Genomic DNA, 15,057 nt, shown 5'->3' on the forward strand with positions numbered 1-15,057 from the left:
GCTAATAGGAAGGCACTACATAAACACGAGTCACAGAACAGATCAAAGCACATATTCCAGTAGAGAAATTCCTTGAAGATGAGGTCCAGCATGAATCCAAAAGCTTGAAAGAGTAGACCTCTGGTCCTGGTGATTGACCCAAATACGATGTCATATATTCCTTTTGAATATCTTCAAGCCCAATCACAAAAAATGTTATTAAATTAGGCAAACAGAATGCTATAACAGGAAGTAAGATTACACTGACCACTTCTTCCCCAGGACAAAGATAGTTCACTTTATTGTGTAACATTTTGATGGTCAACATTCTTTTTTTATTAAATGAGGTTATGTAAATAAAAATCCTTAAAAGGATAATTCTCATTGGCAACAAATAATTTCCATTAACAATATTTCACTACTTTTCTGAGCAGTAAGATATTCATAGATCATCTCAATCCTACTACTTACACAGGTGAATGATACTGTAATGAAAGATAATATGGTCATTATTATAGGTATAACTGCAGAGAAGTTTTAAGTTTTAAGAAGTTTTTACTAATAGAAAATGATTACAGCTCTACAGTACTGTATTTGCATCCCATCTATTGATATGTCTTAAATTGAGAAAGATTTTTCTTCCAAAGTGTAAAAATGTTGGTGCATGCTTATATACAGGGAGGAACAAAATTTAATGAACAGTTTTGCAAGATTTGTCTTTTGGTACCAGCTCAGAGTTCTACTATCACTTTCTCTCTATAAAATGTTCAACAGTAAGACTGTCAAGAATTTCAGATGTTTTGTTTTGTTTGGTATTTTTTTTAAAGACCAAGTGATTTCTGGACAATTTGTTTGGCTATTTTGTTGAACTGTTCTCTGTCTTCTCGCCACATTTTAGAAGCATCCACATTGGCTCCACTTTCATCATTTGGTTCTAAAGTGAGAAAAAAGGCTGATCAATAGGGAAAAAAACAGTAATAACATCAGCTTATTTACAGTGTTTTTCATTAAAAGAACCACACACACTATAAGTAAAACGTATATAAGTTCAAGAATTCCAAAATTTTATTTCATTTCATGCATTGTTCCAAAAGAATGGAGTACAATAACTCCAATCAATTACAACAAATACAAGTCATCAGACTCTTCTTTCTTAATAACTACATAAAGCTCTTTTAAGTTTTGATTCAGGCCCCATGCCATACTGTGGCTTGGCATTACAAGTAAAGTGGTCTTGATATTTGATTTCATCCATTTACATCTATCTTCCTACACCCACATGTAAGAAGTAAAAGGAAACTTCAGACTGTAGTTTGCTGAAAATACCTTGACACTTCTTTTAAATCAAAGCACTTTATGTACTTATAAGTTCTGATTGTACACAAAGAATATGGGAATGGAAAGATCTTGGATTTTAAATATTTCTCCTACTCACATCATAAACAAACAGAATATTAAGGAACTGAAATATTAGTATCCATGAAGAAATGTATGTGTAAGGAATGAAAAAAATCCATACTACTAGGAAAAGATTTGGAAAAAAGAACATAGGATCTTCTTGAGGTATTGTGAATAAGGACAAAGAAGCTGGAGTTGAATCCTGTTGAAACCAAGAGTCTGTTACTATAGAATTCCAACTATTCTGGATGGGTCTGCATAGAATCAGCCATATTGCTGGTAGGAAGACTTAGTAGCCAGGGGTACTCATTACCTTGGCTAACATCACAATTATAAACTCCCCTAGATAGTTATATCTTTGCCACAATAATATAACATGCAATGGTAAATTCAATATTAAAGTCTATAACAGGCTATTGAGTGATTTTCAATAAGTTTTTGTTAATTTAGAAGGCTCCAAAACAGCTCAGTAATGATACTATTTTCATATAGGACTACTCAAGTTTTTTTGCTCAGAAAGAATGTCCTATTGACTGTACCACAGCTTGCCCATGTTCACTTAACTAGGCTCTAATACGAGTCTTTTCCATAGTCGTACGAATTGTGTAAAATAAGCAATTAGATAAGCCTCATTACCTATTCACCTAGATATTTGATTTTAGAATCTGTCTCCATTATTCATTTTAATTCCTTTAATCAATTGTATTTTTAATATTTAAATCTATATTTGTATTTTTAATGAAAAGTATTATGAAAATAATAAACTCAAATGTTTCTATTAATTTTGTGTCACTTTGCATTATAAGCTAGAACCAAATATCTAAAATAAAAAATGTCTTAATTATTTCTTTAACTTTCAAGAATGGCCCTTTAAACTTGGCCTTCTAGCAGCTTAGCAAAAAGACTTCAAATTAATTCTTCATAGTCCTTAGCATTACATAGGTCACTACTGAGACCAACTGTATAACCATTAATCTAGATTAAACAACTTGGGACATAAAATGTTCTAGAAAAGTCTAGCGATTTGTGTTTTTCAAATTATCTACCCTGTTGTCTCTATGAATGCTACCCTTTCTTATACCTGCTAGCATGCTAACCACTGACAAGAGGATCTTCTCCACACTTTGCACAGGACTCCATCGTTCTGCACTGCTCTCATAGCCCATTGGATCATCTCCAGGAGCATGAAGAATGGAAATGCAAACTCTCCCATCTGGATAAACTGAGAAGATCAGACAATAAAATGGGAAGAATTCTTAAAATTAGTGCAATAATGATTCTTAAAATTAGTGCAATAATTCTTAAAATTAGTGCAAAAATTGTTAACAGAATTGAGAATATATTAATAAAAAAAGAGTTACTATAAAGGATGGAAACTATCTCATCTAACACATCATTCGTTGAGAAGTCTGACAGCAATTATATACTCTTTCAATTCTAATCTAGTTTTCTCTAGGCTGCAGTTAATGCTGAAACTTAAACATCACTATAGCTTTCCTATATATTTTCATTTTTGTCAGAGAATGGCATTATAGTAATTTATAGCTAAGTAGCTATTTATAGGATTAATAAAGTTGACAGATAAAAGAAGTAAAGAAGAATGCAAGACAGGGAATATGTACTGGGGCAAATACCAGTTTCATCATAAAATAGCAAGATATCAACAAAAAAGAGGGAAGCTCTGTCTTTATGAGTTAATAAGTGTAGAATTGGCTTTGCAAAATTATGGTTGTATTTAAAATAGGTTAGCTTCAATAAATAGCAATTTGCTGATCTAGTCTGGGCTTGAAAATTAAACAGGGTCAGGCCTGGTGCATATGGTATCTGAATCAGAAAATACCAAGGAATACCATGGCTGTAGGCTAGAATGAAGTGTTAAAAACACGCTGGAAGAAGGTGATGATACTTTTATACTGCTCCCAAGAAAACTGACTAAAATCATTAGAAGCTGAGTTCATTCTGCAAATGATTTTACTTAAAATAAATTACATCTGGGAATTTATAAATGGGATAGAACAATTCTTAATATCTAATATTCTTCTAATGTTTATATTCTTTATTGTCTTTGTTTTTAGTAACATTCACAAAATAGTATCCCCTAATTCAAAATATATTTTGAAATACATTGTTAGCTAAATTTAAGAATTAAGAGTTCGTATTGTAAAACTAAATCTCAGTGGAAACTCCAATTGAAAGTATTGGATCTTTCTTATTCATATTTTGAATATTAACAATAAAGTCCCCCTTCAGTCAAGTTCAGCTAGGGTACTAGTGACTCTAAGGACACTTTCTACTAATTCTAATCATTACTCCAGTATTTTTCTTTGGTACTGTTTGATTGTGGCACTGAATAAAATGAGGGTAGACCAAACAGTAAATAAATATTAGTAATGATATTACTGAAGTCTGGGAAAAAACATATTTTCCAGGTTTCAAAATTAATATTATTTAAATGTTATACTATTATGTAACTACAAACTGTTAATTGCTATACTTAAGTTGATATGTTTACTCCCTTTTTTAAGATAAAAGAAGGCATAGACAAAAATAAAATAAAATAATAAAATAAAGCTGGATGCTTCCCTTGTAATTATTTATTTAAAATATATATATGGCCACTAATATAGCATAACTCTAGCTGGCTTACAACACATTTCTAAAGCTAAATGCTACAACCAAACTTCAGAGAAAGGAAAACAAAACTTGAAAGATCACTATTTTTTTCCTATGGAGGCACAGCAGGCAAAGATACCACATTATAAAGTTCCAATATATTTTCTAAGAACATCTCTCTCTCTCCATCCATCCATCCATCCATCCATCCATCCATCCATCCAATACCAGGGCCTAAAAGAGGAACTAGAGAGGATGTGGAAAGTAAAGGCCAAAGTGAACCTAGTGGTGATAGGAGCACTTAAGGTGGAGACTCCTAAACTAGAAGAGTGTTTCAAAACATCCCAGGAACATCAGAGCTCTTTGTATAGATGAGTGCAGTGCTACAAACAACTACATACATACACACACATATACAATGATGAAGTTGTGTTCAATAGTTACTATGATGTTAGGACGTTATTATTAAAAACTGATATTACTGTTTATTGTATTAGTATATTGTTTATTAGTATAAACAAATTATGGGTTTACTGTCAAGCCCTCCAGGCTCGACATAGACAGGTGGGGGGAGGGCGAGGAGGGCGCGCAGGGCGGAAGACGCCAATGGCAGCCAGCGCCGATGAAACCACCCGAGTCCAGCCATCAGCAAGCTGATTATAAAAGCAAAAATATGGTCTACTGTGGTATGTGCAATGGTAGGTGTTCAGTTCCATGGCTCTCTGGAACAGTTTGCCATTAATATCTTGCAGAAACCTAACAATGTGAATAATCTTCCAGAGAGATTATTCTTAATAGAGGACTACAATTAAGAAACATCGCTTACATGACCATGCTCACTTCAGCTTGCCTGTCTAAGAGACTATGCTGGCAACATCTGTACCCTGCACAAGTAGAGTAGATGTTTCTATGCAGAGAAATCCATTTTGTATGACCTTTGGTGACAAGTCAACACTTTGAATTGTACCCAGAACCTTATTGGTAACCAGTTTAGTGACCACAAGACAGGTGGCATATAATTATAATGATTTTTATAATTTTTAACTACTTAAAAAGGATTTCTCATTTTTAAGTAGTTGCACAGATAATCCACAAGTGATGTGCAGAACCTATAATGGAAAGATTATCCTGCTCTGGGTTGATCTATCACTGATGAATCAGCAAAGGATCTTGGCCTCAACTTCGGCCTACCTATCCAACAATGGTCATTAGATGCAACTCATGATCCTGCTCTTTCAGGAGAGTGCCACCCTTTTAGGTGTCAACACTCTTAAACACACAGAGACTGTATTTCTCCCAGCTGGTTTTCATGCCTAAGGCAAGACTAGAACTCATGGTTTCTTGGTTTCTAGCCTAGTTCCTTAAAATTAGAGCAAAGTCACTCTCTGATAAATATGTAATATATTCACTACTTTTACACTTTTTTCTTCAGCTTACTTCACTTGTGGAATTACATCTGGGTTTGGAAAAAGTATCCTGAAGTACAGCCAGCTGTTACATAGACTTCATTTCACATCTCTATGTTGCTCATCAAAGAGAAAAACATTATGAACTGTTGGACAGATGCAATCACTAAGATTAAAAATCTATTTAATTTGTAACAAAAATGAATGTACAAGTGCAAAATTACTTATCAATTAAATGTGAGCAAAACAGTTAAGCAACATCCTAAAAAATAGTAAATAACTTAAAGTCTACATCATAATTGTTGTTGAAAAAGCTCATCTCTCATTTAAAAAAAGGATTCAGATTGCCATAATTTGGGGGGGGGGAGAGGAGGGAGGCTAAATGAATAATACTAGACTACCTAGACTTAACAGGGTTGCTTACTGATATGAAAACACAGTGGATCATCTACTGGCAAAACTTACTGTTGGGATGAAACATTTCACATGTGAACCTCATCTTTGGAGGACTTAAAGGATAATCAAGAGGAAAACTCAGAATAGCAGGAAAAACTCCATACTCAAAGCACGTGTCTTCTGGACCCCTAGAAGCACAAAAACAAACAAACAAACAAACAAACATTAAATTAGCCACACACAAATGAATTATGTACAATCTGTAGCATTTCAAAGTTTTATTATGTATTACATTTAACATTTGTTTTTATGTAACTGTAATAGAGAAATTCATTTCCAACTTGAAATAAGAAAAACCATTAAGGAATACCTACTGTACTGTTTCACTAACTGAGAAAGAAGATATGTACTAGGGCATACAAATTGTTTCAATGTCAAAATATTCTAGCTGTAAAACATCTCATTCAAACTTTAGCAGAAGTATAATGTTCTTCCAACTTACCAGTATTTCATCCTTGAAAGGAATCATTCTGAGTGTGAAACAGTGCTTGGGGATAAGAACATTAGATCCTAAATATGTAACATATATTTGTGTTACAGTTAGATGCAAATGAGAAAAGTCCCCTAACTTGCCTATGGCTGTATAACTACCATAATTTTTTACTTTTATTTCTTAAAAAATAAAACTGGCTATCTAATAATTAGAAAAGTGTTTTTCCTAACTAGTGACAGTGTCAATTATCCAAAGAGAATATGCACCATTTAAATCAATGCAGCTTCTCTAACGTATAAGAGTTCTCTTATTCAAATATAGCTAGGGCTAATGGTATAAAATTTCATAGGTTTCTTAGCTGGAACCACCTCTATATTGTTAATTATTTTAATTAAGATTACATAATGTTCTAATGAAATTCTGAAACATTAAGACAACTTTGGAAGGCTTACTGTAGATTTGAACTTTTACTGAATTCTATCTCTTTTGGTTTAGCATTTGCCAAATCTGAAGCACATGTTTAAATAAAATACATATAACATAAATTATAAAAAAAGATAGCAAGTCTCTGCTCTCTACTGATCATCCTGCATTTCATTATCAGTTAATAATCATAGCACAACAGTTCTGCAATGAACAGTCCCTATAGTAAATCTATACCAATTTCATCAGATTATTTTATTTTAGGAAAGAAGCCTAAAGGAGTTTAGGCTAAACTTTCTCACATCCATTACTCCTACCCTAAAACAAAAAAAGCTGAAGGGCTGAGAAATCAAAGTTTGTACATTTAAGTTATAAGGAAGGTCACAACACTACATAATTGCTAGGGTGTGTTTATTTAATTATATTCAATCTGTCTCTAAGGCATGTTCCAGATTTTAGTACCTGCACGTCAAGAAATATTATTAGCAAGTACTGAAAGTGCTGCTTTGAACACAGTTTATTCATCATGGACAAAGGTGTCAAAAGCTGCAATTTAAAAGATTTTAAATAACCAAGGCTTATAAGATAACTTCAGTAATGGCCTTATAAAAAAATGCATGTAATAAAATTTAACCCATCAAGTCAAATAATAAAAGCAATTTCAATATTCATAATTAGGAAATGCAGGCTGTCCTGGCTTAAGAAATGCATCCAAAATGCACGCCTAGCTTTTAAATAACTCTGTTTAAGTAATACACACTAGAAACATGTAAGTTTGTTGTAGAAACTAAAATCATTAATGGGAAAGCTTCTGAACACGTACAGCATCCACACAGGTTTCTTTAACCATTTTATCTGTAGAGAACTAGATTACTATGTGAAAAATATCACTATAGCTCTTATGTTATACTTCATCATTTTTTCCTGTTCTTTTTGCATTTCTCTAATTTCACTTACAGATCTGTCATGTTCTCCTTTTAAGGTTTATTTCAACAAAGCTTCGTTTATTTCACTTGGCTTTACATTCATTGCTACCCTGTGTCCAATATATTATGTTCATCCTACATAATTATTAAGCCCTATTCCCAAGTTCAAATTTTTCTTTGAGAACCTAGTGATACACTTCATTATTAACTGATAATGAAATGCAGGATGATCAGTAGAGAGCAGAGATTTGCTATCTTTTTTTATAATTTATGTTATATGTATTTTATTTAAACGTGTGCTTCAGATTTGGCAAATGCTAAACCAAAAGAGATACACTTAGTGGTTCAATACTATTCCATTTTCCTACCCTAAATCTTTTATTCTCACCATATTTTTTCTGTGCGTGTCTCCAACAGCATATCCAGATATGATTAATCTGCCCCAATACTTTATATTATTCAAATTAGCAGGAAAAAGGCCAATTTAAATCATATTTCCCACTAATACATCTACATATTTCTTAAGACATTATACAAATATACTGTATATTAAAGTACAGCATATAACTTGAATGTTATTTACATAAACAACTTTGAATCTTTGTAATTCTAATTTTCTAATTCTAATTTTAATTCTCTCCCAGTGTATCCCAATCCAATAAGAACTCCAACTCCTATCTTCTCAACTATATCAACTACTAGGCCTTGCAATGATATCAAAGAATATATATTTGTTCAAAACAAAGCCCAACTATACTCATTTGGGTATACTCTCTTACAAAGGGTATTACATTGCAGCCAGGCATGGAATATAGGCTTCTGCACACTAAGCAATTTGTGATTTTCTACTTTCCAGTGTTGTATTCTAGTTAGCCCAACACACAAAAGCAAAGTAGGGAAAAAAAAACTGACCTCAATTGAAGCTGTAGTTTGCAATTATTTCATACACTGAGATTTCATCACTTGAAAATGGAACTAACATTTGATACAATCTTATTACAGCATTCATTCAAGTAGATCTTGCTTAAAACTGAATTTATGTGGTAGAAATATTGATAATTTCAATAACTATTATCTTATATCATTTTTATATTTAACATGTATATTGTAAATGCTTATTAAATTTTGAGGTTGTTTTTGGACCAACTCTCTGCAGTTTGTTCCCATATCTTTAGGAGGGGTGTTCCTCATATCCTGGAAGTCAATAACTATAGTTTAACAATAAATTATTTTTAATGTAAAAAAAATGAATTGCAAGAATTTTCACTATAAGTCAATAATTTCATCTTAAAGAAGAAGAGATAAAATGGAACAACTCAGAATATTAGTTTTATACAATCATCAGATATGCATGTATCCTGTAATATACACAAAACATCCAACTACAACTTGCATTATACAATGTTAAAATATTGCTAAAGAAAATAAAAAGGCGGAGAACGTTCGTTCGTGCAATGATATGCTTAAATAGGCAAACATGAAGTCAGTTAATGAGATAATCAGTGTTTTATGTTCATAGAAAGCTTATTTCTTCTGTTTTCATTATATCCCACTCCCTTCCACTTCCTAATGCACAAAGGGGAATTCCAAGTTGAAACAAACTCACATATCATATAAACTAAAACATATAATTACATATCTAGATAACTTTTGGAGATATTGGATTAAAGTTGTACTTATTATTTTAAAAATTATCAATTCCAAATCTAAGATATTCTGATAAGAAATAAACATATTAGCCTGCATATAATTTAATACATTTATTTGCATATTTACAATCATAATCTAATTTAATAGACAAATTGTTTTGTTGGAAGAAAGATGAATATTTGCATGCTTTAGACCAGCGGTTCTCAACCTATGGGTCGCAACCCCATTTGGGGTCGAACGACCATTTTACGGGGGTCGCCAAACAATGCAATCCGCCATTTTCCCCCCTCAGGGGGCGGCGCGCATGCGTGGCGCGTCCGTGTGACAGGGGTCGCCGTCACACAAACGTTGAGAAACGCTGCTTTAGACACTTGTGTGAGATTTTAAATGCTTTAAACAAGCAGAGTTTATTAGCTATGGAAGAATTATTAAGCAAATGATCAACAGCAACTCTGCAAGAAAAAAATCACTCATATTTTGGAAATCATTTCAACAAAGGTTATTACAGATAGTCTTCAACTTGCAAATATTCGTTTAGTGAACATTTGAAGTTACAATGGCACATGGTCACAAGATCGAAATTCAGGCACTTGGCAACTGGTATGTATTTATGATAGTTGCACTGTCCAGAGTTATGTGATTACTATTAGTAACCTTCCTAGCCAGCTTCCAACAAGCAAATTCAAAGGGGAAAGCCATATTTGCTTAATGACCGTATGATTTGCTTTACAACTGCAGTGATTCACTTAACAACTGTGGCAAAAAAGTCATAAAATGGAGTGTAACTCATTTAACAACTACCTTGTATAGCAATGGAAATTTTGGGCCCAGTTGTAGTCATAAGTCAAGGACTATTTGTACAATAGTTTTGGTTTTTTAAAACTATAATTTTTATGCAACAGTTATATGGTTATATTTCTATTTAATGCTGTAAACATAAAATTATAATAAAACATGAACTGTGTGAAGAACTTTTTATGTATATTTTCTGTTATATATTTTTAGCTTTATAATTATGAATATTTTCAGAGTCTGATGTATTGTCTATGCCAGTTTTTTTCAACCTTGGCAATTTTAATATGGGTGGACTTCAATTCTCAGAATTCTTCAGCCAGAATTGAAGTCCACCCATCTTAAAATTGCTGAGGTTGCTAACCCCCATGCTGCCTAGAGAATTCTGGCAGTTAAAGTCCACCCATCTTAAAATTGCTAAGGTTGCTAGCTATCATGCTGGGAATTCTGGCAGTTGAAGTCTACCCATCTTAAAGTCACTAAGGTTGAAAAACACTGCCTTTAAATTGACTGTACCCATTCTCTTTATGTTGGCCTTTGATCATAATAGAGATTTGATTTGATCTGAATGTGCAGGTCAGTTACTTAATGATGATCTTTAATTTATTTTAGTATTTCTATAATATATTGCATTTGTGTAATTTTAAAGCCTCACAAATACAAAAGGTCAAGAAAACAGTCAAATGCCAAGGGAAAAATAAATTTCCAAAGAGAAAATTTGTGATTGCAAATCTTTCTGATGTTTACAATTTGTTTGACAATGTTATTATTGAAGAGCAAATGTCCAGGAGGTCTCTCTCCTATATACCACCTCTTTCAGAAAGTTGAAGATGGGAAGATATTCACTTTTCCCAGATAGACTGTGAGAGTCCTAGTCAAAACTAAACAGGGTCTGTGTGTGAAATGTCATTCCTCCTAGATCAAATCTATAATTTATTATATTTTTTCTGAAACATTTAGCAAGGCTAGGTTTTAGTTACATTATTTGCAGTGGATCTGGCAAGTCTGAGTCAGTAAAACAGCACTGACCTACTCTATGGTCAAAGATTCAATGTTATCTATTCTGCTCATCAACATCTACATTAAACAACAGGAGAAGCTTCTCTGAAGCTTTGAAGTACTGTTTCATCACTTTGCTAATGATACCTATTTTGCTGCTCCTCACCAACCAATTCTAAGAAAGCAGTTGGTACCCTTAAACATTGTCTAAGTTCAATAATAGCATATATACAAAAGAAAGAGCTGAAATTAAATGCAGAAAAAATATCAGTACTGTTGATCAAAAGGAAAATGGACAGAATCTGTTTTGGATGGGGCTATACCATATCCCTGAAAGAGCAGATCCATATTCAAAGAGTGCTCCCTCTCAGCTAATTCCTGATGGCAGCTGTAGCAAGGAACACCAGAAGTCATTCATGGCATTATTATTTTACTAACAATAAACTGAGTAAACTAACTGGTGGGATATAAAATATAAGAAACTAAAAACCATTGCATTAGAAATTTGCTAAGTAAATTTATCTTTTTGTATTCAAATTGCATTTTGCAATGATTGTATTAGGTAAAAGAGAAGACTTCAATAACATTCTCCTTCCACACTGTAAATTTGTCCAGGAAGATAAACTGGCATTTTCACATCTACAATACATCTTGGGTTCCTCTGCTATATAAACTACTATAATACTATTACTATAAACATTGAAGGTTCTTTCAGACATTGCAGAAAAGACCAATACAAACATTTATGAGCAAATAAAATGAAACCTACTTGATCAGCAAATTATACCTTTTATTATTTATTTACTTATATTTGTTAGGGCCACCTACTACGGGTGGCTTACAAAATCTTGTCATTGAGACAAAAATTAGTGCATTATAGAATTCTATCAACTTGCAAGCATAATAGTAACTTATGTGGACAGATAAACAAAGTTTGAACTGTTTCAAAAAAATTCTAAAATTTGACATTCTGATTATTAGAACATTCACAAAGTCTTTTTTTATTTATGATGTTCAGCAGTGGAAATCCATCCATAATTTAAATGTACAATATTCAAATAACTTACATTATCAAAGCTTCCCACTCAAAGAAATTTTCTTCATTCATGGGCCCTATTTAAAAAAATATTATGTTAATATAGGATTTCTAATTTCAAGATTCAGATATACTTTAAATAGAATGTCATACCTGCTACAATGCCTTCAGGAGGATTCAAAGTCAACTCTATAATTAAGAATAAACATTTTAAGTATTTATTTGTACTTCTTACTTTTCAGAACAAGAGATGTATATTATCTTGATAATTTTTGTCTAGTAATAGTGGTCAAATAAAGGAAAATCAATAAAATTTACAATAAAATGAACAGTATAAATGGCTACATTTTAAGAGGATATTCCCAAATACATTTGCAAGAGAGGCTGCAATGAGCACAAACTAAATCTATCTCCATTATGCACGTGACTGCACAGTTACAGTGGCAGTGTAGTTTGGAAAATTCTGAAAAAGCTTTTTGCTTTTTCTCTTTGAAGTTATCTATGTTAAAAAACAACTTTTTTTAGTATACAGCACCTTTCTATTAATTTTGTTCTATCATACATATTGCTGAGAATTATTAGATTTGTTATTTCCTGTGAAATCTTTAACAACAAAGGTCTCATCTTCATCCAAAACTTTAGATCTTCAATAATTTTCTAGGAAAAAAAATAAAGTAGAAAGGTAGGTGAAAAGGAGAGAGACACCAACCATGGTGAAAAGAGGAGCTATTGCTCTCCCTAGTGGAAAAGATGCAACATCAAATCAAAAGACCATATAATTATGATTTTTTTAAATATTGAGTAATCATGGCCTTTGTATATATGGACTAATAGTTAACTGATAGAATACATGACTGTCATTCATGAAGTCCTTATATTTAATCACATTTTAAGGCAAGACTGAACTAGGTTACAATATACAGAGTTCATTTTATTCATCATTTTCATTCTACCATTTACCTCAGAGTTCTCCAGATATTATTTTTGGACTAAACTTCCCATTATACTTCACAAGTGTTTATGCTGCCATAAGTTAGTTAAACATCTGGAAGTTATCTCTAGTTTATTTACCTAGCTCTAGTTTATTTAAGAAGAGATTGAAACAATAAAACAATGTTTCCTATTACAGTTATTGTTTTAGTACAGAGGTTGTGTATATGTCATGCAGTTAGAACACATGGTGACTGACACAAATTCTCCAGAATCAGACTAGTGAAAAGATAGAAAAGACTGACTTTAGGCCAGTCTGTTCTTTAATCAAAACATAAGCTTCACCACTTTGCTTCAAATCAGAATCAGGTAACATTGCTGGTTCAATCACCATACTTGACACTCTGAGGATTAGTTAATATGGGAATACTCTGTTGAATTATATGAAATACTACTTTCTTTTACATTTTCTGGTTTACTATTTCAAGCTGTCCTATGCAGAGGCAATTCAATAGCCACAACCAGGTTACACTCTCAATAAGAAAACATTGCAAAGTGGTTCAAGAACTGCATTAATCCAGACAATTCCATATTTGTTTCCTTATGAAAAAGAAAACAGCCATCTATATACTGCTGAAACTCTCTTGTATTTCTGTTTGTAACCTTCAATTGGGTGAAACAGTATGTCATGGGACAAAATTTTTTGATTCAATGTACCTCCAATGGGTAAACTTATGGAAGGTATCCAAAATCAGGGACCTATGATTCCCATAACTGATATTTTAAAGATTTTCAGATAGTTTGTTTTGGCCCTTGCTGCACCACTGCACTGCCATGATCTGCATTCACATGATTACAATTTCCAACAAGCTGCCAGCTTCCCACAAACAAAGTTACTGGGAAAGTTAACAGGTAGTTGGAAGTAGCTCCTGCTCCTGTGCATTATGCCATAATAAATTTTTTAATCAAGGTACCTCAAATCCATTAACTTAAAGAATGTATTTAAAAAATCTAAGATTCATTACTGCTGTGAAGCTGAAATTTCCAGACGATCTAATAAATCATAGGTTGTCTAGTTTTCAAATGTTTGAATGCAGAAAGAATTACCTTTAAAGAAGGTAAACATACTTAACTTCTATCATGCTACTTTCCCTCATGTAGGCATTCCTGATATCTAAAAGCATCACACAAAAGCATCAAGTGACTCTGACCTAATGACATTTATTCCATCATTCAGACGAGTGGCAGAAGGATATTGTCCTCTGGTATTAAATAGCCCCAGAAATGAGATCATGAAATAGAATTTCTGGGCTGAGAACCAGACTCACAGGCTTTTTCCGGCTGAATTCTCCATCTGCCTTTTATTTTGTTTCCAGTTCAATATTTTTCATACTTGGCAACAGGCGGGCTGGGAATTGTGAGAGCTGAAGTCTACACATCTTAAAATTGTCAAGTTTGAAAAACATTACTGTAGTTTAAAATTTGACTTGGCAATTTAAAGCAAGGGGGTGGGGGTAGGGTATCTGAAAGAGGAGCGACAGCCCATGCCAGTCAAGCCCGCCTTCTCCTCTCCCATAGCGGCCTCCTTGTCGACAGTAAGACGCGCAACCCTCGATCCCCTTTCTCCGCCGTGCCAGGCAAAATTGTCGTAAGGACATTACCACAGGCCCAGAAATAATCAACGCATGACCGGGCTAGAAAAACAGCCGGCGTCACCCGAAAGGCAGTCAATCCATCCCGATCTCTCTGTTTTCGCACACAGGCAACACAAAGCCTAACTACTCACGCTTGTATTCCGCCATTAAGCGCTTGAGCGCCGTGCCCGCCATGGCTCAAGTAGCCTCAACAAAGCCCAGTCGCCCTTCTAACTTGGCCGTTTTGGTTTTCTCCCTAGCTTGTCCGATGCGCTACTTCCGGGCGGCTTTCACCATAAAGAAAATGAGACCAATCACAACCGACATCTATTCGCCCTCCCTTCGCAATCAACATGTAGAGCTACAAAACGTGTAGAGTGAT

At 33.4% G+C, this 15,057-nt stretch overlaps 1 protein-coding gene across 2 annotated transcripts; it reads right to left on the reverse strand.

Moving 5' to 3' along the window:
* Positions 1–250: 250 nt before the first annotated feature.
* Positions 251–14,982, reverse strand: UBE2G2 (ubiquitin conjugating enzyme E2 G2). 2 transcript variants are annotated; one of them, XM_039364308.1, is made up of 6 exons: positions 14,828–14,982; positions 12,265–12,300; positions 12,143–12,188; positions 5,862–5,980; positions 2,459–2,599; positions 251–913 (listed from the first exon to the last, which is right to left on the reverse strand). In XM_039364308.1, the coding sequence occupies exons 1-6, from the start codon at positions 14,868–14,870 to the stop codon at positions 801–803; spliced, it is 498 nt and encodes a 165-aa protein (XP_039220242.1). In that variant the 5' UTR covers positions 14,871–14,982; the 3' UTR covers positions 251–800. The 2 variants fall into 2 exon arrangements, with proteins under 2 accessions (XP_039220242.1, XP_039220252.1); XM_039364318.1 differs by lacking the exon at positions 12,265–12,300 and having other exon boundaries at positions 14,828–14,963.
* Between the last annotated feature and the right edge of the window lie 75 nt (positions 14,983–15,057).

Source organism: Crotalus tigris, unplaced genomic scaffold, assembly GCF_016545835.1.
Source record: "Crotalus tigris isolate CLP2741 ecotype Arizona unplaced genomic scaffold, ASM1654583v1 scf7180000017591.2836849, whole genome shotgun sequence".
Taxonomy (NCBI): Eukaryota; Metazoa; Chordata; class Lepidosauria; order Squamata; family Viperidae; genus Crotalus; species Crotalus tigris.